The sequence below is a fragment of the Mastigoproctus giganteus genome, chromosome 1, assembly GCF_048544385.1.
Source record: "Mastigoproctus giganteus isolate SK-2022 chromosome 1, ASM4854438v1, whole genome shotgun sequence".
NCBI classification, from domain to species: domain Eukaryota; kingdom Metazoa; phylum Arthropoda; class Arachnida; order Uropygi; family Thelyphonidae; genus Mastigoproctus; species Mastigoproctus giganteus.
The window spans coordinates 215240735-215266209 of NC_143575.1; the positions used below are offsets into that span (position 1 = coordinate 215240735).

A 25475-nucleotide genomic window follows, 5' to 3' on the forward strand; every position below is an offset into this window, starting at 1 on the left:
AATTCTCTCCTTACTATTTTTACTACCTACACATTTATCACCTTTAAAAAGTCAGTGTATTGTTCAGTAAACATTTAAAAAATGGACCTTTTTCATCAATGTTGAATATGTCTTTGGGCTCGTAGTCCTCCATAATTTTTTTCAAAACTATTTCTTTCCAGTGGGTATAGTTTTCTTCGATTGCAACTCTACTTTCATCAGAAATAACTTTTTCGAATAAGCCATGATGCTCTTTAAATTTATCCAGCCAACCAAAACTGGCTTGGAATGTTTTGTGCCCCAGAAATGATGCATACTCCATAGCCTTTTCTTTTATTAATAGCTCTGATATCGGCATGTTTTGGTCTCAAATCAACTTCATCCACTTAAAAACTGCTTCATCTACATCTTCCCAAAGGCTTAATTTCGCACGCTTCCTTATGGGTCCCGTTTCTTCAAACAGTTTGAGAATCGGAACAGGGTTTTTCAGAATGGTTGACACACTACTGGCAGGGACATCAAATTTTAAAGCAATTTCTTTTTTTTTTTTAAATGCCATGATCTACACTATTAAGTACTTCCATTTTTTCACACAACACTCAAGGATTTCCTCTTAGACACTGTAAGGTTACTTGCACAGCAGTTAAAACACAGCTGAAATTAGGGACCACTTGTAGCTACCACGTAAACAGAGACAGGCGAAATTTAGTGAAAGTATGAATGACTCATTTCTTCACAACAACAGATGAATTTCTGAGATAAAGGAAAATCACTCTCTCCTAATTCTCTAATAGGATGCTTAAGGTACAAAGGAGGTTGATCAGAGCCAATGCCTGGATCAGGAATATGCCTTAATCTTTGCCAGTGGCTGTGTACAGCTGATCAGTGGGACTTCTCGGCATAGTAGTTATACGTTGTATAGGTTTTACTTCTTTTTAGCCATTGCTGACCCACTGCTGGGCAAAGGCCTCTCCCAGACTTCCATCTTTTTCTATCCCATGCCGTGGTTGGCCAGTTTCCTCCTGCAGGGTTTTACAGGCACCATTAAATTGTAAAATGTTTTTAGCTCTTAATTCGTGGAATTAAAGCCTTTAGTTATTAAAAGCTAAAGGATTAATGCTTAATTCTCTTAGTTCTTAATTCGTGCTTTCTACAGCATCAGTTTTATTGCCTAAAGGCCAGAGGTACGAACAATGCATACCCAGGTCTCTCGAAATCAGTTCATTATATGGACTGAATTTTTTTTTGTTGTAGGGAAACTATTTTTAATGTAATGACCAGGGGGAAATCAAAAAAGTTCACTATATGGAAGTTCGTTAAAGAGAGATCCGACTATACTTGCATATGAAAGAAAAAACAAAAAAAAAAAAAAGCAACAAAAACATGCAAGTATGATATGTGTCATTTTAGAATGCCTTTTTTACATATACACGTCTTTTACACGAACATATGTGTCACATGAAGAAAATAACTACTTTTTTAGTTTTGCAAACTCATTTCAGAACATATTTGTAAACTTATTTTAAAAATGTTTAAAAATAGATTTGAAGTATTGGTTAAATCAACTAATAGTAACAACCATTAGTTGATTAGAGAAGACTAGAAACAATGGCATTCATCTAAATATATTTCTTGACTAAATGTCAAAGAGTATGAAAAGGCTGTTTAAGCATGGGTAATACATCTCCATCATTTCTTCTACCAGGTAGCATGCAGCATGCATCGTTTTATTACATCTGAATATTCACAATTTGAGATATTAGATATAATAAAACGATGCATGCATACTACCTGGGTAGTAGAATTGATGGAGATGCATTACCCATGCTTAAACAGCCTTTTCATACTCTTTGATATTTAGTCAAGAAATATATTTAGATTAAACTATGCACACCATCAAGTATCTGTCATATTGTGGAGTTATACTTCATAACTGGGCTGTGACTATTGCAACAGGGTACCTGCCCACCCACTGATGATGAAGCCAACCAGCTTCGAAACGGTGCTGTCTGGGTGGTGGTGGTGCCCATCTAAGAATAAGTAACAGTAGTCTTCTCTACCAGAGAAGCATTACCTATTCAAAGTAGTGCAATACCTAGGCAACTCATTGTGAATGTATTCACAATATGAGAAATAATAAAAATGATGTATGCATACTCCCTGAATAGTAGTAGAAATGGTACCCAAGCTTAAAAGCCTTTTCAATTGCATTCATGCACACAATTCAGAATTTGACTGTGACAAATATGTGTGCAGGAAAGACAGAATCAATAGGAATAGGAGATGTTATTCTTTTAAGTTCAAAAATATTGATTTCAAGAAGAGTATATCCTGTAGATGCGAACTCCAAGAAATATAAGTTTTTTTTTGCCATTTTATTTACTTGATTGTCATATTATATTGTACTTTATAAGTAGCTTTATACTAACTCAGAGGTTCCCAAACTTTCTCGGTTCACGGTGCCCTTAGTGTCCCAGTAATTTTTTCATGGCACTCCTAGGCCAAAAGAAATACCTAACACAGTGGTTTTTGACCTTTTAATATATACCTATATAATAATTTTATTCTTTATATAAAGGTACTAAATAAAGATCAGTTATAGATCACCACAAAATTAAAAAGATAGGGTACAATGGATACCGTACACCTTTTTATAATGAAATAAATGTATAAATTTCAAAAAATAAATAATAATAATAATAACTTTAAGTAACTTAAATCGAAATTACACGGCACCCTAAGAACATTGTTGCAGCACCCTGGTTGAAAACCACTGTACTAACTAAATGCAGCAAGGCATAATAAGTTACAGATTGGTAATTTACTATAAAAATAGCAGTCACCTATATTTATCCATAATGGTAAAAACTACAAAAAGTAGTATAAATGGCATTGATTTAATTGTATCTCATATTGTGACCACTCCTTCACAGTGAGTTACTACATATTTCACTACCTCGAATAAGTAACGCTTCACCAATAGAGAAGACTATTGTTACTTATTCTCGGGGGATACCACCACCACCTAGATGGCACTGTCTGAAGGTTAGTTCGCGTATCATCGGTGGACGGGTAGGTACCCCGGTGTTGCGATCATGCCTGGGGTACAGTGCCACCTGGATGGTGGTATCTCCCGAGAATAAATAACAGTAGTCTTCTCTATTGGTGAAGCGTTACTTATTTGAGGAAGTGCAATACACGGTAACTTATTGTGAAGGAGTAGTCACAATATAAGATACAACTAAATCGATGCTATTTATACTACTTCTGTAGTTTTTTCTATTATGGATAAATATGTGGTGATATTTCACTGCTATTTTTAAAATAGCTTTATAGACCTAGTTACACTTGTTATTTTTATTTTTAATGTAGATAGAGATTTTGTAGGTTAAAACTTAATATATGTAAAACTATTGTTTTGTTTTGTTCAAATCTTGCTGCGATTGTTATAGTATAAAGTGAGTGGTAGGGAATTCAAATTTTTAATTGTGGTAAATAGGTAGCTAGATAGCATAGTATGTATCACTACATTTAGAAATCTATTAGATAGTGTAGTATTGATAATTGATTAATCTTTTTAATTTTTATTGAACTCAATCAGATATTGTGCCCCAGACTAGAGCAGCAATACAACGAGCGCAAAGTAGCAGGAGTGCTGTGGCTCGGGGTAGAACCGAGGGGGTGATGCGGTTCTCCAACACATCACAGCCTCAAAAAATGTGCGGCTTGTGAAATGTTTGCGGATCATTCCGGAACAGAACATGATCTAGATAAGGAGGTTGTCTTTGTGTGTGCATGAGGTACAGAGAGTGTCAAGAAATTTGGTGCCTATGAGAGTTTGAAGAGTCTGGTAGATGCCCTAGATGGCATTAAAGTGGAGGACCCATCAAACTCTCAGCTGCCCAACTCAACACTGGGGTTACCTCTTGTGCATCAGGCAACACAGTGACAATCTCTAAAGCAGAATGCAGTGGTCACTCAGAAGATAGTTATTGTCAGTAACTCCATTGTCAGGGAGATGGGTAATATATTGTGTAAAAATGACAGCTGGAATAGGACCAGTGTATGCTTACCTGGGACAAAATTTCATGATGTTGTGGAGCAGATATCATCTTTTAAGGGCATAATGAATAATATTGTTATACACGTTGACTCTAATGACATTAAGAGTAGTTCTGCAAACTTACTTAACAAGTATAGGTCAATGTTGAAAAAAAGTTGCGATTTAGGGTTAAATTTGAAAGTGCCTGCAATTCTGCCCAGGCATAATAAGAGGGAGTACATGATGAGAGCCTTGTCGATTAAATTTGGCCCTGAAGAGATTGTGCAAGGCTCATGGGGTAGAATTTTTTTGCTTGTTAACAGGAGAGACTTGCTTCTGCAGGGATGGGATACACTTAAATAAAAAAGGGTGCAAGAATATTTGCTGATGCTTTTGAGGCAGTGTTAGGTGTGTTGGAAAACTGCTAGCTTGGGGGATTCACAGACTAAAAGATTAACCGTAGCTGCAGGCAGAGATGCAAGTGATTCTTGCACTGCTTCTATTAGATTGGAGGGCAGGGTTCTGGGCTTTTCACGGACTGGTGGTAGTCATCACGGAACAAATAGATACATGGGCTATGTTAGGGTAACTAAGAGTAAGAACAGGTGCATGTATATTATCAGAGACATGATGTCACACTGATATGAGCAGTGCAGAATTGGAATTTGGGGAGTACAATGTGAACAGAAAGGATAGACAGGATAGGAAGGGAGGAGGGGTTATACTTTTATTTATGAAACACATAAAATCTAAGGAAGTGCAGTTGACATAGATGATCAGTGCAGTGTTGAGTCAGTTTGGTGTGATGTAAGCACTGGGAAAGCAAAAATGAGAGTAAGAGTGTGTTATAGGCCTAATGACTCTGATGAGTAAAACGAACAGCTGTACAGAGAAATAGAGTGGACCAGTAAAGCGGATTGTCTAATAATGGAGAATTTTAACTTTCCAGATATTGACTGGAACTTGTGGGTTGGTCACTCACACACTAGCAAGACTTTTGTGAATTAATTGTTTTCTACAGCAACACATTAAAGAGGCAACCAGAGAGTAATACTCTTGATCTGGTTATCAACAGTGATCAAGAATTCGTACATTAAGAATTTTCAGATAAAGGAACCACTAGGTGGTAGTGAACACAGTGTATTGTTGTGGGATTTACTTAAAGGTGTAACTACCATCAGGGGTAAAGGAAAGGGTTTTTGCTTTCGTAAAGGTGACTATTGTGGTCTTAGACAGTTTTTAAATTTTATACAGTGGGATCAAGTGATGATGTTACCAGCAGCAAATTCTAAATTGGAAACATTCAAGGAAGTAATCATGGAAGCTACTAGGCTTTTTATACTGATTAAGAATTGCTGTTCAAGGTTTATAAATGTTTGTTGAACTTTTTCAACCTCTAAATGCTTGTACAACTGGACAAACATTTAGAGGGAATGGATGTGTGAAATGGTTTTTTTTTTTTTTTTTGGCTGATGTTATATAAGCTTGCTTTCTTGCATCACATGCCCCTTCTATTACTTTCAAGATGTTTTTGAGTTGTGGTGTGATGTAAGTCATTGGAAAGCAAAAAGGGATGAGGAGTGTGCTGCAGATCAAATAGATGTGATAAATATAATGCCAATTTATACAGCCATATGAAGTGGACAAGCAGATATGAATTTATTATGAACTAATGGTGGCAATGACAGTAGTCTCACCCTGATTTGTAAGAAAAATGGCTGTGCTATACCTGACACCTGTCAGGTATAGTACAGCATTTTAATTCAATCTGGAATTTGGAAATGTTTGAACTTTTAGTATTGAATTGCATTATTATATTTTTTAATAAAAATTTTAAATCCAAAAACTGTCGTCCTTTACATCTTTTGTTAATTTCACTGAAAAAAAAAAAAAAAAACACATTACAAACATAAAATATAAACAGGAAAGTATTAGTCACAATACACACACACACACACACACACACACACACACACACACACACACACACACACACACACACACACACACACACACACACACACACACACACACACACACACCTATTATAACAACCCCTGCTTATGGTATTCTTCTGTTTGTTATGCTCTTTTCTTTTGATCCCATGGTCAGCCCTATGAAGTGCTATGTAATTTTTAATGTCTGAAATGATTTCCCACTTATATCACTTTTTTAAGGTCCCAAAAAAGGAATAAACCCAGATACAGCTCTACTTCCTTGATTTTTGGTTTTGGGAAAGGGGTGAAAGAGACTAAATTCTAAGAATGGTTGGTGCAGTTTGTGTACTTCATGTAAGTTATTTCTGCTGCAGTTGATGTTTGTTTATTTCATATTGAACTTCAAAGTTTGAAGGTAGAAAGACATCTGTTTACAACTGGCTAGCCATTTAACATGTTTAATGTTATATGTCACCTCAGGTGTTTTATTAATTTTTGGCCCACTTTCTTTGCTAGTACAGTCCCTCCCCAACTTAAGGGTTCCGTTCCATGGAACTCTACGTAAGTTAGAATTTCCCCCATGCTTATGCAGCACTCACGACTGTGCTCACTGAATTGATTGAATCAAAAAAGAAATGTTCAATGAACATGTAAATAGAATTATTTATTGTATTTATTCAATTTTTTATCTCATGCGCTGGAAAAATTACAAAAGCATTCAATTTAATAAATTTCAAAATTATAAAATTACAAAAAAAGAGAGGAGACAGGCTTAACGTTAGTCAGTTATTTTTACTTCTCGCGCATTGTTGCCAGAATCGACATCTTCAGCTGATAAGTACGCTGCTGTGGAGGTTGAGGGCTGTGGAGATTTAGAAGGGATCAGCCTCTCAACCTTAATAAAGAACATATTAATGGATGGTGGCTTTTTTATTTTCATCGTAGATTTCTTTGTAGCAAGCAAACATATTATTCACTCCTCTGTTAACTTTTAAGAATCATTCGTTGTCAGGATCCATCTTCTCAAACCTCGCCATTGTCGATGCAATTTCACGAAATGCCATTGCCATCTCTCTGGTGATGAAGCATCTCGGCTCCTCATTTGGTTCATCTTGAGCTTTGTCAGCATTTTCTTCTTTCACTATCGTTGCCTGCAAGTCAATAAGTTCTTCGTTAGATAATTCCTTCTGTTCTTCCTCTGTTAACTCCTCTCTGTCTTTGGCACCAACATCCAAATGAAGTAGCTCTGCAACCTTTACAATCTTATCTGTAACCTCTTCATGTGATTCATCTTTTTCAAATCCTTCGAAGCCTCTTACATGCCATGGGCATATTTTCTTCCCCGTCATTTAAACATCTTTTAGTAATTTCCGCCCAGGCCTTATTAATGTTTAAGATGGAGTGGTGAATATTGTAAGATTTCCAAAGGTTGCTTAATGTAAAATTTTTTTCACCATCTACTGCAGACAGTGCCTGAGCAAATGTTGTGTGTAAATAGTATGCTTTTAAATTCAAAATAACTCCCTGTTCCATAGGTTGGATGTTTGAAGTCGTGTTTGTCGGTAGAAATGACTCTCATATTCAAATTTATGCGTGGGATATCCAGGAGCATTATCTAATAGAAGTAAAATCTTGAAAGGAACGTCGTTGTCTTTACAATATTTTTCAACTTCAGGAATGAAGCAGCATTTAAACCAATCCTCAAAGAGATATATTGTTATCCATTCTCTCTGGTTCGATCAGAAATGCATGGGTAGGTTGCTTTATTGATGCCCTTAAATGCACGAGAATTTCCAGAATGGTACACAAGCAGTGGTTTTAATCTGTAATCTCCCGCTGCATTAGTTCCAAGCAAGAGCGTGGCTCTAAATATGAATTGTTGGCATTTGGTGAAAATGAAGTTAGAAAATTGTCAATTTAAATGCAATTCGTGGATACCTAATTGGTAAGAAGGTTTCGGAAGAATTGAAGCATTTGATGAATGCTCTGAGTATGATACCAATTTTACTGAGTGAATGTGAGCGAGGATTTTCACAAATGAATCTGATCGCCAGCCCAACCAGCGCTTTGTTGATGAAAAAAACGGTTTCTTCACTAATGTTTCTTGCAGGCCCACCGCTGACCCGCTTCGATCCAGCACGATATGTTGATTCATGGCTACTTCGGAAACGTCATTCAGCAACCAACACAAAGAGGAGGAAAAGAAGTCGGCATAGCGTGTCGGATGAAAACTTAATAAAAATTTGGAATATTCTACAAAAACTTTATGAAATTTATTTTTAATTATTTTACTCACAGTTTGCTTATTTTTTTATATACTTCAATAATAAATTTATGCTTAATAAACTGTTCTAATACACTTAATTTGTTGTTCTTATTCTAAAAACATTACTACTAAAGTAACAATATCAGGGGGGAAAAATTTAGGGTACTTTTCATATCCTTTTAATTTTCAATTTTTTCTGATAGCAAAGAACGAGTACTGGCACCTATTTTTTTACAAAAAAAAAAAAAAAAAAAAAAAGCACTGCCTACAAGGATCAGCTGTGTTGATGCATGCTCCTCCCCTTGTGGCCGAGGGATGGATGGTGATATGGGGTTGGTACCCCTAAATTCCCACTCCTGAGCACATTTATTTCTTCACAGCTAGTGGGCATCCCTTTGGGCTCTGTGGTTGGGTAGCTGGGTGTGGAAACAAAGCAAAATTCTCATGAATTTTGATAAAGTAAACTCTTCTTCCGAATCTTCAACACAACCCCTACCAGATAATTACGAAGTTGACAGTAGCAGTATCACTGCAGTAAAAAGACCCAAAAGTGAAGAAATATCAGCATCTACACCACACTTCCTGGTAGTTCGTTCCATGAGCAAAAAGCCCAACAGGAAAGATGTCATGTTTCTTCATTCAGGACTGTTGAACTGTTTGGAAGGGTTGGCAGGCTTTCTGAAGTCAATTAAAACATCAGGCAACACAGCAGCAGCCGACCGGGCTAGCCGAGTGGGTAAAGTACCTGCCCGGCAACCCAAAGGTCGCGGGTTCGATTCCCGCCTCGGGCTTGGATCAAAGTACTACAAAAACCTTGGGAGGTGCAATATGGCCACAGATGCCGATGCGCCAACAACTACCAAATCAAAAAAAAAAAAAAAAACACAGCAGCAATCCCCAAGGCAGAATGCACTGGTCCTGCAGGAACTAGTTGTTGTCGGTGACTTTATTGTCAAGGAAACGGGAAATATATTGTGCAAAAAGGACCAGTGTATGTCTGCCAGGGAAAAAAGTTGATAACATCAGAGAGCAGGTAACTTTTAAGGGCACTAAAGGTGATATTGTTGTACACATTGGCACTAATGACATTAATAGTAGGAGATCTGCAGACTTTCTTAAAAAGTATTAGAGATATGGTGTCTCTGATACAGACAGTGGGATATCAGAGAAATGGTGTTACACAGATATAAGGAATGCAGAATTGGAATTTGGTGAGCATAATGTGTGCAGAAAGAATAGACAGGGTAGGAAGGGAGGATGGATTATGCTGTTAGTTAAGAAACATGTAAAATCTAAGGAAGTGAATTCAGTTGAAATGGGTGGACAGTGCAATGTTGAGTCTGTTTGATGTGACATAAACACTGGGAAAGGGAAAATGAGAGTAGGAGTGAGTTATAGGCCTAATGATTCTCATGAGTACAGCGAACAGATGTGCAGAGAAATAGTGGCCAGTAAATCAGAATGTCTTGTAATAGGGGATTTTAACTTTCCAGATATTGACTGGAACTTGTGGATTGGTCACTCGCACGCTAGCAAGAGTTTTGTGGATTTGTTGGAGGATTGTTTTCTACAGCAGCTTGTTCGAAAGGCAACCAGAGGGAGTAATACCCTTGATCTGATTATCAGCAGGGATTATTCATGCATTAAGAATTTGCCGATAAAGGAACCGCTAGTTGATAGTGATCACAATGTACTGATGTGGGATTTACTTAAAGAGTAACTACCATCAAAAGTAAAGGGAAGGATTTTTTCTTTTGTAAAGGAGGATGTTACAAATGTTGACTTCTAAATGATAAGCCTTCTGGTTTTTAATCTTGGAGGCTACTAGGCTTTTCATATCAATAAGAAATACTGTTCAAGTTTCAGGCCTAAATGGATGTCAGATGAATTAATGAGGCTTCTGGCAGAGAAGAAAATGCATGGCAGGCATATAAATTATCAGGCGACACAGAACCCAGAATTGGCTACTATGATGTGGTCACAAAGGAACTGGATGTGAAAAAAATTTTGATATCGTATACTTGGATTTCAGAAAAGCTTTTGATACTGTTGCACATAGAAGACTGCTGTACAAATTGGAGTGCTATGGCATTAAGGGAAAGTTGCTGCAATGGATAAAGGGATGGTTGAATGGGAGACGACAGAGAATGGTAATCAATGGACACTGCTCTTCGTGGACAAATGTTATAAGTGGAGTTCCCCAGGGTTTGGTGTTGGGCCCATTGTTGTTTTGTATATTTATCAGTGATATTGATGAAGGTATATCAGGTTGTCCAGTTTGCAAATGATACAAAAGTTGCAGGGTTGTTAACGACAGTAAAGACAGTATGCTACTCCAAGTGGATCTAGATAAGTTGGGAAAATGGGCTGAGAAGTGGCAACTGAAGTTTAACATTGACAAATGCAAAGTACTGCATATGGGTAGCGATAACCAAAGAGAAAAGTACCAACTCTATGGTATTACACTCAGGGAAGTGGAAAGTGAAGAAGACCTGGGGTAATTGTTCAGTCAGATATGCAGTTCAACGACATATAGGAATTTTGCTAGCAGAGACAAGGAGGTGATTATCCCTTTCTATAAGGCAATGGTCAGGTCATGCCTTGAGTACTGTGTACAGATCTGGAGGCCTCATTTTAGGAAGGATGTAGAGTTGCTAGAATGAGTACAGAGAAGGACAACAAGATTGGTGAGAGGAACAGAGGGTTGCACTTATAAAGAAAGGCTTAAGTGCTGCAAGTTGCAGCATCTGGAGACTAGGCACCTGCGAGGTGATCTGATTGAGGTGTATAAGGTCTTGAATGGTTTGAGCAGGCTCAATGCTGACAGGATACTTCTACTTGCTCAGACTAAGTACCTGAGGGGACATAGATTTAAGTTGAGGAAAGACAATTGTAGAAAAGATGTGCAGAAGTTTGCATTTAGCCAGCGGGTAGTTGATTGCTGGAACAGACTTCCATCGGTTGTTGTGGAAATTGAAAGCTTAAATAAATTTAAGGCTGAACTAGACAAACATTTGGAGTGACTGGATGGGTGAAATGGTAAATGTTTTTTTTTTTTTTATTTTGGCTGATGCTGTATAAGCTTGCTTTCTTGCATCATATGGCTTCAACTAATGCTAACGCTAAAAGTACTGGGCAGTGTTGAGAAAAAGTTGCAAGTTGGGGTTAAATTTGAAAGTGTCTGCAATTCTCAGACAGTTTAATTTCTATTAAAATTTTAAAAGCTCCTGCATAGTTACGAAATGGCACAGAGAATTTTTTTTGTGGCAGGGTATTGTGGGATGATGCAGATTGTTCTAGATGATCCTCACCATCCACCACTAAGGAAAACATCGACCGTATGCATGACCTAGTGATGCGAGACAGATGAATGACTGTTAGGTGTATACTGAGTCTGTAGGCATTTCATTTGGCAGTGTTGATTCAATCCTAATGAAATCTTTGAAGGTGAAAAAGGTCAGTGCTTGATCGTCTCACAAATGTGTATCACCAACTTGAACATGCTTCATGAGGATCCACAAAATTTCTGGTCTCTGATTGTACAGTGGTTGAAACATGGGATTCATCACTTTGACCCAGAGACTAAAAACAAAGTCTAATGTGGAAGTATCTGTTCTCTGCCACCCAAAAACCTCTGTGTTTCTCCGTCAGCTGGCAAGGTGATGACATTTTTTTGGGCTGCAGAAGGCATCATCATTTTAAATACCTGGAAAAATCACCACTTATGGTTGGTGCATACTATGGCAACCTCATAAGACAAATTTGTGAAACCACCAAGGAAAAGTAGCATGGAAAACTGTAAAAAAAATGTCTTCCTCTTTCACAACAATGCACCTAGTCACACCTCTCAGATTGTGATTTGCACTATATAGACTACAGGATTTCAGTTGCTTCAGCATCTACCCTATTCTCTAGTTCTTGCCTCTAGTGACTTTATTTTTTTCCCAAGCTGAAGGATAACATCCATGGGATGAGATATGCCTCTGACTTTGTGGGTGCATAGTTGGAAGACCAAGAGAGATTTTTCCCTCCAATGGAATCAGTGCACCAGAGCAGGGTTTCTTAACGGGGGCGATATCTCCCCCCAAGGGGGCAGAATTGGTTTTCGGGGGACAAAAAAGTCATGGGTATTTGCAATGGTTTGTGGCCCTCCAAAGTTCAACCTACCCGACGACGTGTTTTCCTTAATATTTAATTTCTCTCAGTGGGTTTTCTTTTCCCCTGAAACAACTGATTTTTAATGTATCGGTATATTATATTAAGAGCGATTGAGAAATTTTGATAAAAGGAAGATAGTGGGCGTGATTCATTCAACCACTTTTGCTTTTCATAGGCATTAAATGCCTAAGTGCTTTGAGAAGTAATGTCTCTGCAATCCTTGGCATTTGTGCCTTACAGACAGCTGCGACCTTGGCGTGGTGGGCGTGGTTTATTTATTTATTCTTATGTTTCATTGGTCAATATATGAGGCATGGATGGGATGAGGAAATGTTTGTCTATTGTTTCTACTTTCTAAGTGAAAATTAGTATTGGTTTATTGTTTCCTTGTGGAAGTAGTTTATTTTTGATCCAGAGTGCTCTTGTGAGTGACATGGGCTATGAGAGTTAAATAAAAATAGTTTATATTTTATTATTTATTCTTTGTAGTTATTGAACCCATCATCAGTCATATGAAGTGCTGAAAAGAAAAAGTGTCAACAGTATCTGGATGAATATCTAGCTTATGGTTTTATTGAAAGCCCATGTGTCTCAAGACAGCCCATGTGTCTTATGTGTAATAGTTCATTTTTCAAATGAGGCTATACAACCATCAAAACTTTTAGATCACCCAAAATGGAAACATTCCGATAAAGTTGGTGAACATATCGAATATATTAAAAATTTAAAACAGAATTTTGAGCAACGTAACACTGTTACTTCCTTATTTAAGAAGAATGCACAAACAAATTACGATGGAATGATTACATCTTATAAAATTGTAGAAATCATCGAAAAAAACTGGTAGTACTCATGCAGCTGAGACTGTTATACAACCTGCATTAGAGACTGTAATTTCAACAGTGATGCATCAAAATCCTTCCAATATTTTAAAAGCATTGCCTCTGAGCAATGATTCAATTTGAAGACGAATCAATAAGATGTCAGTTAACATTGTAGAGCAGCTAATTGACAAGCTAAAAATGATAAAATTTTCAATTTATTCAGATTGATGAATCCACAGTTACTGACAATAAGGCCCTTCTAATAGCATACGTTTGTTATTTCAATGATGATTCTAAATTGCAAGAAGTGATGTTGTTTCTAAAATCTAAAGAAACTGACTGTACTGGAGCATCCATTTTTGCTGCTGTAAAAACATGGTTTGATGAAGAACAAGTACCATTGGAAAATTTGGTATCCTGTGCAACTAATGGTGCTGCTTCCTTGGTTGGAAGACAAAGGTTTTATAGCCTGCCTAAAGTTAGTATGTCCTGAAGTTCTTGCAATACACTGCATTGGGCACAGACGTCATCTGGTTGCAAAAAATATTATTCCAGTTCTTTATCAATCTCTCAGTATAGTTATTAAAACCATCAATAAAATAAAAGTCACATAGCAAATATGATTGCCTTTTCAGAAAATTGTGTTGATAATGAAGAACAGTACGTGAGGCTTCTTTTACATACAGAAGTCAGATGGCTTTCTAAAGGAAAGTGTCTAACAAGATTTGTAAGCTTTTTTGATATAATAATTAATTTTTTAGAAAGCGAAGGAGACAGATTTAGCAAAGGAGATCAGCAAACACAAAAACAACATATACTATATGGCTTGGATTTTTCGAAAACTTAATGAAGTATCACTTCAACTTCAAGGGAAATTAATTACAGTGATAGACTGCAAACGCATATCAAAAGCCTTCACTGAAAAACTGGAAATATTTGAAAGCAATTTAATGAGGAATCAATTTCATATATGCAAGAGTTAGCTGAAATCAATTAATCTCTCACCGAGAATGAACTTAAGAATTATTCAGATCATTTATGTTCTTTAAAAGGTGAAATGAAAAATAGATTTTTAGATTTATTTTCTTTTGAAGTGAAGCCATAGACATTAGATCCAATTGGATGTGATGTCGGGTTTGCTAGTGAAGAAATTCAAGAACTCATTGAATTAAAATGTAACGAAGAATGCAAATATAAATTCGAAAAGGGTAGAATGGCTGAGTTGTAGGGATCAAAAACAACTAAACTTCTTTGTCCAACAATGTGGTCTAAAATGGCCAAAGTACTTTGTTTTCCACATCTTACATGGTTGAAAGTGGTTTTAATTCAGTAAATAAAATATTAACAAAGGAAAGAAACATAATTGATATATGTTCAAGAGGAGACATTAGAATTAAACTTACTAACATCATACATTTTAGCTAAGAAGCAGCGGGCTCAGGGATCCCATTGAATAAAAAGAGTGCGTATAAAGTATTTTCTTGTTTAAAATTTCATGTAGGAGTGATTAGGAAAAAAAATTGTCTAAAAAAGTCCTTTAGGGGACGATAATTAAAAAAAGCTTGAGAAACACTGCACTAGAGCTTCAGTGGAAGAAGTGCATTCCAGTGTCCAGGGACCATGTTGAAAAATTAAAAAGGAAATCATAATGATATGGCTTTCCTGTATGTGTTAGAATATAAACTTTTTGAATCTCCAGTGTGTATATAAATTAAGAACCTTTATAAACAGATTTTCTGAGGGTGAAAGTGCTGATAGTATTTCATGCATTGATACCTTACAGAATCTGTATAAGATGTGATTTCTACTTTGAGTTTTTAATAAAGCACCCTGGTTTCACTTTTCATTTCTTTTAGGACTGGTCTTATGTCTATAAGCCTCCAGTACAGCACAAGTTTGTTGGATCTCTGAGGTATTCCCCGGTAAATTATTTGCCAAATAGTAATTTTCTTCCAGTGGTCACACCTTCTGAATGTGTATACAAACCGACATGGCAACATCAGGTAATAGGACAGTCTTCCATTGCAGACTCTGCAGTAAGTGGAAGGTCATTAACATCTGACAGGCATATATCTGGAAGTGGGTAAGTTTATATTTTAATTTTGTTTAAAATTATTCTTTTTTAATCAGTTTTTACTAATGTTTGAACAAAAGCTTTGCTGGTCAACTAAGAACGTGTGGTTTAAATGTTAACATACATGTTGTATGCACAGTTAGTAAAGGAAAATTCACTTTGTCCTAGAAAGGACAAAGTGAATCAAGACCAGCAGAAATTCCCTGACCACAAAAAAAAAAAAAAAAAAACAACAACTCAAGCTACTGCAACAAAACCTAAGTACTTCACAAAATTGTACAACAGAACTGTAGAGGCCTGCTTAAAAACTCTAATAAACTAAAAGATCTATTTGTTCACATGGATCCAGTGGCTATTTACCTACAGGAAACCTTTTTATCATCTCAAGGAAGTTCCAAGTTTTCTCCTCATACTTTGTATAGACGAGATAGAATAACTGATCCACCTGCTCGTAGAGGAGTGGTAATAATAATCATTAAATCTACAATATGTCCAGACACATAACTTTACAAATCTCTTTAGAAGTTGTTGCAGTTTACATCATGATAGGAATGTCACTGACTCCATCAATTAATATTCTGCTATTATTTCTTTGTGCTCCCAAACAGAACTCAATGATCTTATTGCAGAACTTCCACCTCCAGTGTGTTTATTTGCAATTTCAATGGGCATGATCCATTGTGGGGATCATCTGCCATGGATATGAAGGGATAACTGGTTGAGACTTTCCTCAATCATCACTACCTAATCCTGTTAATCAGGGCTCTCCAACCTATGTTTGTTTTCCTACAGGTTTCACCACCACAATAGACTTGGCCATATATTCACCATCCCTTTTTCTAAACAAAGAATGGTCAGTATTGAATAGCCCATTCCATAGTTATCACTTCCTTATCATCTATTTGATTGAGATGTAGGTAACACTAATCCCTGAACAACATACTACCTGGAATTTCAACAGGGCAGACTGGCATAACTATTCTACTCATCATCTTTCATGGGTACTATGTCATGTGCACACTTCCATGTCCAGTCAACCTGTTGATGATGTAACTGGAGACATTACCAGCCATATAGTGACTGCAGCAGATGGCTTTATTCCAAAGTCTCACTTATCTAATCATGTTTGTCAAAATATAGCAAGTGAATGTAGAATATGTCAATGCCAAACTAAAGAAAAACCATGCGCGAAAGCCTTTCCAAAAGTTCCTGACTGTCACTAACCTGATTACTTCGAAAGAACAGACAGAAAGCGAGATGTGATTCTTAGATTTCTTTTGCTTCAACAATTATTAAAAAACTGATCCACAAATTATCTTGAAGAAAATACAAGCATTGAATGGGGAAATCCAACATTTCTTTCTCCAATAATTTGTTGTATTGCTGAGTTCTTCATAGAAATCACAATTGTTACATTCAGATAGGTCAATTTTCCATTAAAATTAGAAAGTGACTTATCTGAATCTATTTAAACACATCTAATTGAATCTGTCTTTGTATGCAATAAATGTGATGAATTTGAAGTGCTGTTCAAGACATCAAATGCAGACAGTGTTGGAATATCAGAGACATGATATCACTCAGATATAAGGGATGTAGAATTTGAATACGGGGAGTACAATGTGTACAGAAAGGATAGACAGGATGGTAGCTTTTGCTCTTAGTTACGAAGCACATAAAGTCTAAGGCAGTGCATCCAATTGACTTGGGTGGCTGGTGCAATGCGGAGTGCAATGTTTTGCTTTCCTATTGCTTATGTCACACCGTTTGGTGTGACATAAGCAATAGGAAAGCAAAAATGAGAATAGGAGTGTTATAGGCCTAATGACTGATGAGCACAATGAACAATTGTACAGCGAAATAGTCGGCCAGTATATTGGAATGTAGTAGACTAGTAGTAGAGGCATATGATGCAAGAAAGCAAGCTTATGTAGGCATCAACCAAAAAAAAAAAAAACATTTCACGCATCCATTCCCTCTAAAAGTTTGTCCAGTTCCTCTTTCAATTTATTTAAGCTATCAACTTCCACAACTACAGATGAAAGTTTGTTCCAGCAATCAACTACACGCTGGCTAAAAGCAAACATTCTGCACATCTATTCTATAACTGTCTTTCTTCAGTTTGAATTTATGCCCACTCAGATTCATAATTTGAGCAAGCAGAAGAATCCCATCAGAATTGAGCCTGCTCAACTCATTCAAAGCCTCATACACCTCAATCATTTCACCTTGCAGATGCCTAGTCTCCAGACACTGCAATTTGCAGAACTTAAGCCTTTCTTGGTAAGACCACCCTTTCGTTCCCCTCACCAAGGCACCTCCGTAGCCAGGTGGGTAGGAGCAGCAGTGCGTAGCACACGCTTCCTGATTAGACCCGGGTTCGAGCCTGTGACCACCAAATACGGAGGATGCGGAAAGGTCAGGGAATGACCACAGCATATCCCTGGAGCAATATGGCCAAATAACAACAACATCATCCCCTCACCAATCTTGTTGTGCTTCTCTGTACATGCTCAAGCAACTCTACATCTTTCCTAAAATGAGGCCTGCAGACCTGTATGCGGTACTCAAGGCATCGCCTGACCATTGCCTTATACAAAGCGATAATCACCTCCTTTTCCCTACTAGCAAAATTCCTGTATAACATTGACAACAACTATTACTGGCTTTGGCAGACTGTCTGCACAGTTACTCACAGGTCTTTTTCTTTGTCTGCCACCCTAAGTGAAGTACCTTAGTGTAGTACCTCAGTTGGTACGTTTCTCTGGGGTTACTTCTACCCATATGCAGTACTTTTGCATTTTTCAATGTTAAACTTCAGTTGCCACTTCTCAGGCCATCTGCCCAAAATTTCTAGATCCTGTTGCAGTAGCATACTGCTATTGCTTCATTAACAACCTTGCCAACCTTTGTATCATCTGTTAACTTGGATATTAAGCCTGATATACCTTAATCAATATCTTTGATAAATATACAAAACAACAGCGGGCCTAACACCGAACCCTGGTAGACTACACTAATGACATTAGTACACAAAGAACAGTGTCCACTGATTACCACTCTCTGTCTTCTCCCACTCAACCATTTTATCCTTGTAGCAACTTGCCCTTAATACCATACTGTTCCAGTTTGTACAGTAGTCTTCCATGCGCAACAGTATCAAAAGTTTACCTGAAATCCAAGTATATGATATCAAATTTATTTTTTGCATCCAGTTCCTTTGTGACGACATCATAGTATCCAATGAAATTTGTCAGTCAAGACTTCTCCTTAACAAACCCATGCTGTGTCCGAATTATTACTGCTGTTTTGTCTAGATGTTCCTGCAGTGCTTCATTAAGAAGTGACTCCATTATTTTCCCCACAACAGAAGTTAAACTAACAGGTCTGTAATTACTTGTGTTACCCTTTGATCCCCCTTTGTGAATTTGAGATACATTTGCACATCTCTAATCTGTTGGAACTTACCCTGAATCCAAGGATGCTGTCATAATTATGGATAAGGATTTGCTTACTTCCTTTGCTGCCTCCTTTAATATAACTGGATAGATCCTATCCAGTTATGTTTAGATCCTATCCTTTATGTTTAACTTCAACAATTTTTCCTCCACTTTGCTCTTAGTTATTACAAAATCATTAAGCTACCTGTTAGAATTTAATAAGCTTCTGTCCTTCACTTCCCTACAGAATTTCCACATGTGTGAATGTAGATGCAAAATACTCATTCAGTTTTTCAGCTCACATTTTACTAAAGCACATTTCTGGGGATTACTACCATAAAACAATAAAAACAATTTCCAGCTGCGTTTCTGCTAATGGAATCTGTTATAAACAGGTAGTAAACTCGATCTAATTGCATTTGCAATGATACCGATAGCTAGAATTGTGTGGGTTTTTTATGTTATTATGACGAAAAGCATTTCCCCTTCACTGATATAAAAAACATAAATACATTTTCAGAATCTTCTCTTCATTGCTATCATGTTGCGTTCAGTTGGGGTGATTCTGCATTCGACTGCCATTTCTTGTAAACACAAAGGCGAATCGTGCATAAGCGAATTCGGTTCGTGTTATATATGATATCGTTCCCCTATTTATAAATCATGTATGATTGAATTTGTGTAGTTTAAACACGTGTTAAAAGAGGACTGACTGTATTACTCTTTCTGGTTGTCTCTCAAACATACTGCTGCAGAAAACAACCATCCCATAAATCCACAAGTCTTGCTAGTAGTGTGCGAGTGACAAGTTCCAGTCTATACCTTAGAAGTGAAAATCCAACATTATAAGACATTCTGATTTACTGGCCCACTCTGTTTTTCTGTACAATTGTTCAATGTAGTTATTAGAGTCATTAGGCCTATAACACACTCCTGTTCTCTTTTTGCTTTCCCAGCACTTACATCATAAAAAACTGGCTAAATATTGCACTGTCCACACATGTCAACTGGATGCACTTGGATATTATGTTTCTTAACTAACAGCATAAACTCTCCTCTCTTCCTATCTTGTCTAGCCTTTCTGTACACATTGTACTCCCCAAATTCCAATTCTGCACTGCTTATATCTGTGTGACACCAAGTCTCTATTATTCGAACAATATCCATCTTTGATGTCTTGAACAACACTTCAAATTCATCAAATTTATTTACTATATTCCTAGCATTGATGTGCATTCACCTGTTCTTACTCTTAGTTACCCTAACCCAGCCCATTTATTTATTTGTTCCGATAGGTCAAGTCATTTTCCCTGACGACTCCCACTAGTCCCAGGCACCTCCGTAGCCAGGTGGGAAGGAGCAGCAGTGCGTAGCACACGCTTCTTGATTATACCGGGGTTCGAGCCCATCACCACCAAATATGGAGGCTGAAGAAAGGTCAGGGAATGACCACCGCATATCCCAGAGCAATATGGCCTTAGTTGCTAATGCTCCTAAAAACCAAATAACAAACAAACAAACAAACCCAATGGTCCCAGAAAACCCCAGCACCCCGCCCCCTAGGCTGCTGCTCATTCTAATAGAAGCATTGCAAGAATCACTTTTACCTCTGACTGCAGCTACTATTAATCTTTTAGCATTAGCATTAGTAGAGGCATACAATGCAAGAAAGCAAGCTTATACAGCATCAGCCAAAAAAAACCCCTCCCATTTCACCCCTTCATTCATATCAAATGCCTGTCCAGCTCAGACTTAAATTTATTTAGGCTATTAGCTTCCACAACAAAAGATGGAAGCCTGTTCCACCAATCAACTACCCACTGGCTAAAGGCATATTTCTGCACCTATTCTGCAACTACCTTTTCTCAATTTGAAACTGTGTCCCCTCAGGTTCTTAGTCTGAGCAAGAGGAAGAATCCTATCAGCATTCAGCTGGCTCTACCCATTCAAGGTCTTATACACCTCAATCAGATTACCCCCACAGGTGTCTACTCTCCAGGCACTGCAATTGCAGAACTTAAACCTTTCTTGGTAAGAACACCCCTTTGTTCCCCTCACCAATCTTGTTGCCCTTCTTTGTACTCGTTCCAGCAACCCTACATCCTTCCTAAAATGTGGCCTTCAGACCTGTACACAGTACTCTAGGTGTGTCCTGACCATTGCCTGGTGTAACGGGATAAGCACCTCCTTGTCCCTGCTAGCAAAATTCCTATATCTCATTGACAAGACTCCATGACCTACCCTGACAGCCTGTCTACACTGCTCAGCGAATTTCATATTTGACTGCAAAATTACCCCCAGGTCATTTTCACTTTCCACTTCCCTGAGTGTAGTACCACAGAGTTGGTATGTTTCTCTTTGGTTATCGGTACCCATATGCAGTACTTTGCATTTGTCAATGTTCAACTTCAGTTGCCACTTCTCAGCCCATTTTCCCAACTTATCTAGATCCACTTAGAGAAGCATACTGTCTTTACTGTCGTTAACATCCCTGCCCAATCTTTGTATCATCTGCAAACTTGGACATTAAACGTGATATACCTTCATTAATATCATTGATAAATATACAAAACAACAATGGGCTGAACACCGAACCCTGGGGAACTCCACTAATAACATTTATCCACGGAGAGCAGTGTCCATTGATTACCACTCTCTGTTGTCTCCCACTCAATCATCCCTTTATCCATTGTAGCAACTTTTCCTTGATGCCATACCTCTCCAATTTGAACAGCAGTCTTCCATGTGTAACAGTATCAAAAGCTTTTCTGAAAACCAAGTATATGATATCAAAATTATTTTTGTCATTCAGTTCCTTTGTGACCATATCATAGTATCCAATCAAATTGGTCAGACAAGACCTCCCTTTAACAAACCCATGCTGTGGCTTAGCTATTACTGCAGTCTTGTCTAGATGATTCTGCAATTCTTCTTTAACCAGTGATTCCATTATTTTCCCCAGAACACAAGTTAAACTAACAGGTCTGTAGTTACTTGTGTCACCTTTTGAATCCTCCTTTGTAAATTGGTGATACATTTGCACACCTCCAGTCCATGGGGACCTCCCTTGAGTCCAAGGAATCTCTCATAATTATAGCTAAGGTTTTACTTACTTCCTTTGCTGCCTCCTTTAATATAACTGGATAGATGCCATCCACCCCAAGTGCCTTCCTCATGTTTAACTTCAACAATTTCTCCTCCACTTCGCTCTCAGTTATTACAAAATCACTTAGCTTCCTGTTAGCATTTGATAAACTTCTGGCACTCCCCTCATTGAATGACTCCTCATGTGTGAATGTAAATGCAAAATACTCATTCAGTTTATCAACTACCTGAGCATGATCGTCAATAGTCAACCCATCTGTTTTAAAAACTCCAGGGGCTCACAGCTGGTGAGTATGGGCTTGGCAAACCCGGGGTCCTGAGCTGGATATCATCATTCTTCTCTTTCTTGGTGATTCCCTTCTGTTTTTCTCTCTCTCTCAGGGTAACTCAGAAAATCTTTTTTTGGCTGGTGCAGTATAAGCCTCAGGCTTGCTTGTACCCTATGGCTAATAATAGAGTTTACATAAGTAAAGAACTCTTTGCTGTTTTTCTTTGCATCCTTTGCCAAAGATTTCTCATAATCTACCTTTGCCTACTAACCTCCTTTGTGACTTGATTACAGACTAGTTTATACCTTCTGTGTCACCTGATACTTTATATGCATCCCATACATCCTTCTTCTCTGCCACGAGCCTCATTAATTCATCTGACATCATTTTAGGCCTAAACCTTGAACAGTATTTCTTAGTTGGAATGAAAAGCCTAGTAGCCTCCAAAGTCCCTGAAGGCTTCCCATTTAGAATTCAATGTTGGTAACATCATCAGTTGATCCCACTGTACAGAATTTAAAAACTGTCTGAGACCACGGTAGTCACCTTTACGAAAGCAATAGCCCTTCCCTTTAGCCTTGATGGTAGTTACATCTTTAAGTAATTCCACATCAGTACATTGTGATCACTGTCACCCAGTGGTTTCTTTATCTGCAAATTCTTAATGCATGAATAATCACTGCTGATAATCAGATCAAGAGTATTACTCCCTCTGGTTGCCTCTTGAACATGTTGCTATAGAAATTAGTCATCGAATAAATCCCCAAAATTCGTGCGAGTGACAAAACCACAAGTTCCAGTCAGTATCTGGAAAGTTAAAATCCCCCATTATAAGACATTCTGATTTACTGGCCCACTCTATTTCTCTCCACAATTGCTCAATTATACTCATCAGATTCATTAGGCCTATAACACACACCTACTCTCATTTTTCCTTTCCTAGTGCTTATTTCCCACCAAAGAGACTCAACACCGCATTCTCCACCAACATCAATTGGATGCACTTCCTTAGATTTTATGTGTTTCTTAACTAACTGCATAACCATTCTTCCCTTCCAGTCCTGTCTATCCTTCCTGTGCACAATTTACTCCCCAAATTCCAATTCTGCACTGCTTATATCTGTGTGACACCACGTCTCTGACATCCCAACAATATCTTCCTTTGATGTCTTGACTAGCACTTCAAGATCATCAAATTTATTAACTATACATCTAGCATTGGTGTTCATGCAAGTATACGTGTACCTGTTCCACTCTTAGTTATCCTGTTCTCGCCGGAGAAGACCGTTTGCGTACATTTTTGTCATAAGCGTAATCTTCATCCTGAACCTGAATTAAGGCTCGGACAAAATGCTATTCCAGTAGCGGCAGACACAAAATTCTTGGGACTCGTGTTTGATAAAAAGCTAACCTTTCTGGATCACATCCGTCAACTCCGCACAAAGTGCACAAGAGGGCTGAATATTGTGCTCTCTTTCCTCTACATCTTGGGGTGCAGATCGAGCAAGGTTGCACCCTACTACGCATCTACCGTGCACTTGTACGATCCAGACTAGATTACGCGTCCCTGGTATACAATTCGGCCAGAGACAGTGTACTTCGATGGCTGGATCCTGTCCATCATCAGACTCTCCGTGTCGCTACTGGAGCATTTCGAACATCTCCTGTCCAGAGCTTATATGTCGAAGCAAACGAACCACCGTTATAACTTCGATGTAAGCAGTTGTCTCTAAAGTACTCTTTAAAACTGAAATCCCTGCCAGACCATCCTACGTGGCCATTCGTTTTTGAGCCATGATGGGAAAATTTGTACAACACCCGTAAGACTTGCCAATCGTCCTTTTGGTATTCGTCTCCAAGAGCTACTCAAAGAACTTAATATCAAGGTAGACAAGGTTGCCCAAACACCAAAGCAACGCTTTCCACCCTGACATGCTCATGTTCCCACATGTGAGTTCTCCCTTAGAAATTGGGGAAAGTCGGACACTCCATCTGTCTTTATTCAGCACACTGAACTGAACATTCTGACTTCGTGCCAGTTTACACAGACGGTTCAAAGTCGGAATCATATGTGCGATCTGCTGCTGTCTTTACAGACACCACTACATTGGAGCATATTCCCTCTGAATGCATCATATTTACTGCAGAGCTGCACGCTATAGAGTTAGCCTTGGATCACATTAGTAAATGCCAATACCAACGGTTCATTTTACATTCCGACTCTCTCAGTGTGTTACAGGCTTTAATAACCGTGAGATATAATTCTCATCCAGTTCTGTCTAGCATTCAGCAGAAGATTCACTTCCTCCGTGAACGTGAATATGATATCCGCTTCTGCTGCATTCCTAGCCATGTAGGGATTAGTGGAAATGATTTGGTTGACACCGCAGCCGAATCAGCAATTCCCAATAATAATCGCTGTGTGTTAGTCCCCTATACAGACTACAGGCAAATAATACACCAAAAGATACACTCCCAATGGCAAGATTCGTGGAATAGACAGACTGCGAATAAATTATATCACATAAAGACTGTAATTGAACCGTGGCAGTCTAGTCTGCACAGGAATCGTAAGGAGGAAGTTGTTCTTGCCCGGACCCGCATAGGACATAGTCATTTGACTCATTCGTTTTTGCTGAGGGCTGATGACCCTCCTATGTGTGAATCCTGTGGCACAATTTTATCAATCAGACACATTTTAATTGATTGTCCAGATTTTAGCAATATCCGTTTTACCGCTTTTAATCATCTGACTGAGCCGTATACACTCAGTCAGATTTTATCCTACAATGACAATGTGTCTGCTGTTTTTAGCTATTTTAAATCAATAAAGGTTTTTACTTGTATTTAAAATTCACATGTTATTGTTATTTCTTTATTGATTTATCTTTTTTACATTTTATACCTTTGTTATTTTATATCTTGACACGGTGACCTAAGTAATTAGGTCAGTGAAATTAAACTTTTTTTATATATCACCTGGTTTGGCGCATTATAGCCTTAGTTGCTAATGCACCAATAAAACCCAAGAACCAACCAACCAACTCTTAGTTATCCTAACACAGCCCATGTATTTACTTGTTCCACTACGACTCCCAGGACTCCCAGCAGTCCTGGAAATCTCCATTACATTGCTTTCCAGGCTGCTGATCATTCTAATAGAGGCAGTGCAAGAATCACTTTTGCCTCTGCCTGTGGCCACTGTTAACCTTTTAGTCTGTGTACCCCCCCCCCCAAGCTAGCAGTTTTCCGACCCACCTAACACTGTTTCGATAGCATCAGCAAATATTCTTGCACCCTGTCTATTTAAGTATACTCCATCCCTGTAGAAGCACTATCCTGTCAACAAGCACAGACCAGGCTGAAAAAAAATTCTGCCCC

At 38.0% G+C, this 25475-nt stretch overlaps 1 protein-coding gene across 1 annotated transcript in view; it reads left to right on the forward strand.

The window, feature by feature from the left end:
• Nucleotides 1–25475, forward strand: part of skd (mediator complex subunit skuld) — a 505637-nt gene that overhangs the window by 274779 nt on the left and 205383 nt on the right. The window contains exon 14 of the mRNA XM_090376037.1: nucleotides 15063–15289. Within this exon, the coding sequence (XP_090232163.1) occupies nucleotides 15063–15289 (227 nt within the window). The remainder of the gene's footprint in view (nucleotides 1–15062; nucleotides 15290–25475) is intronic.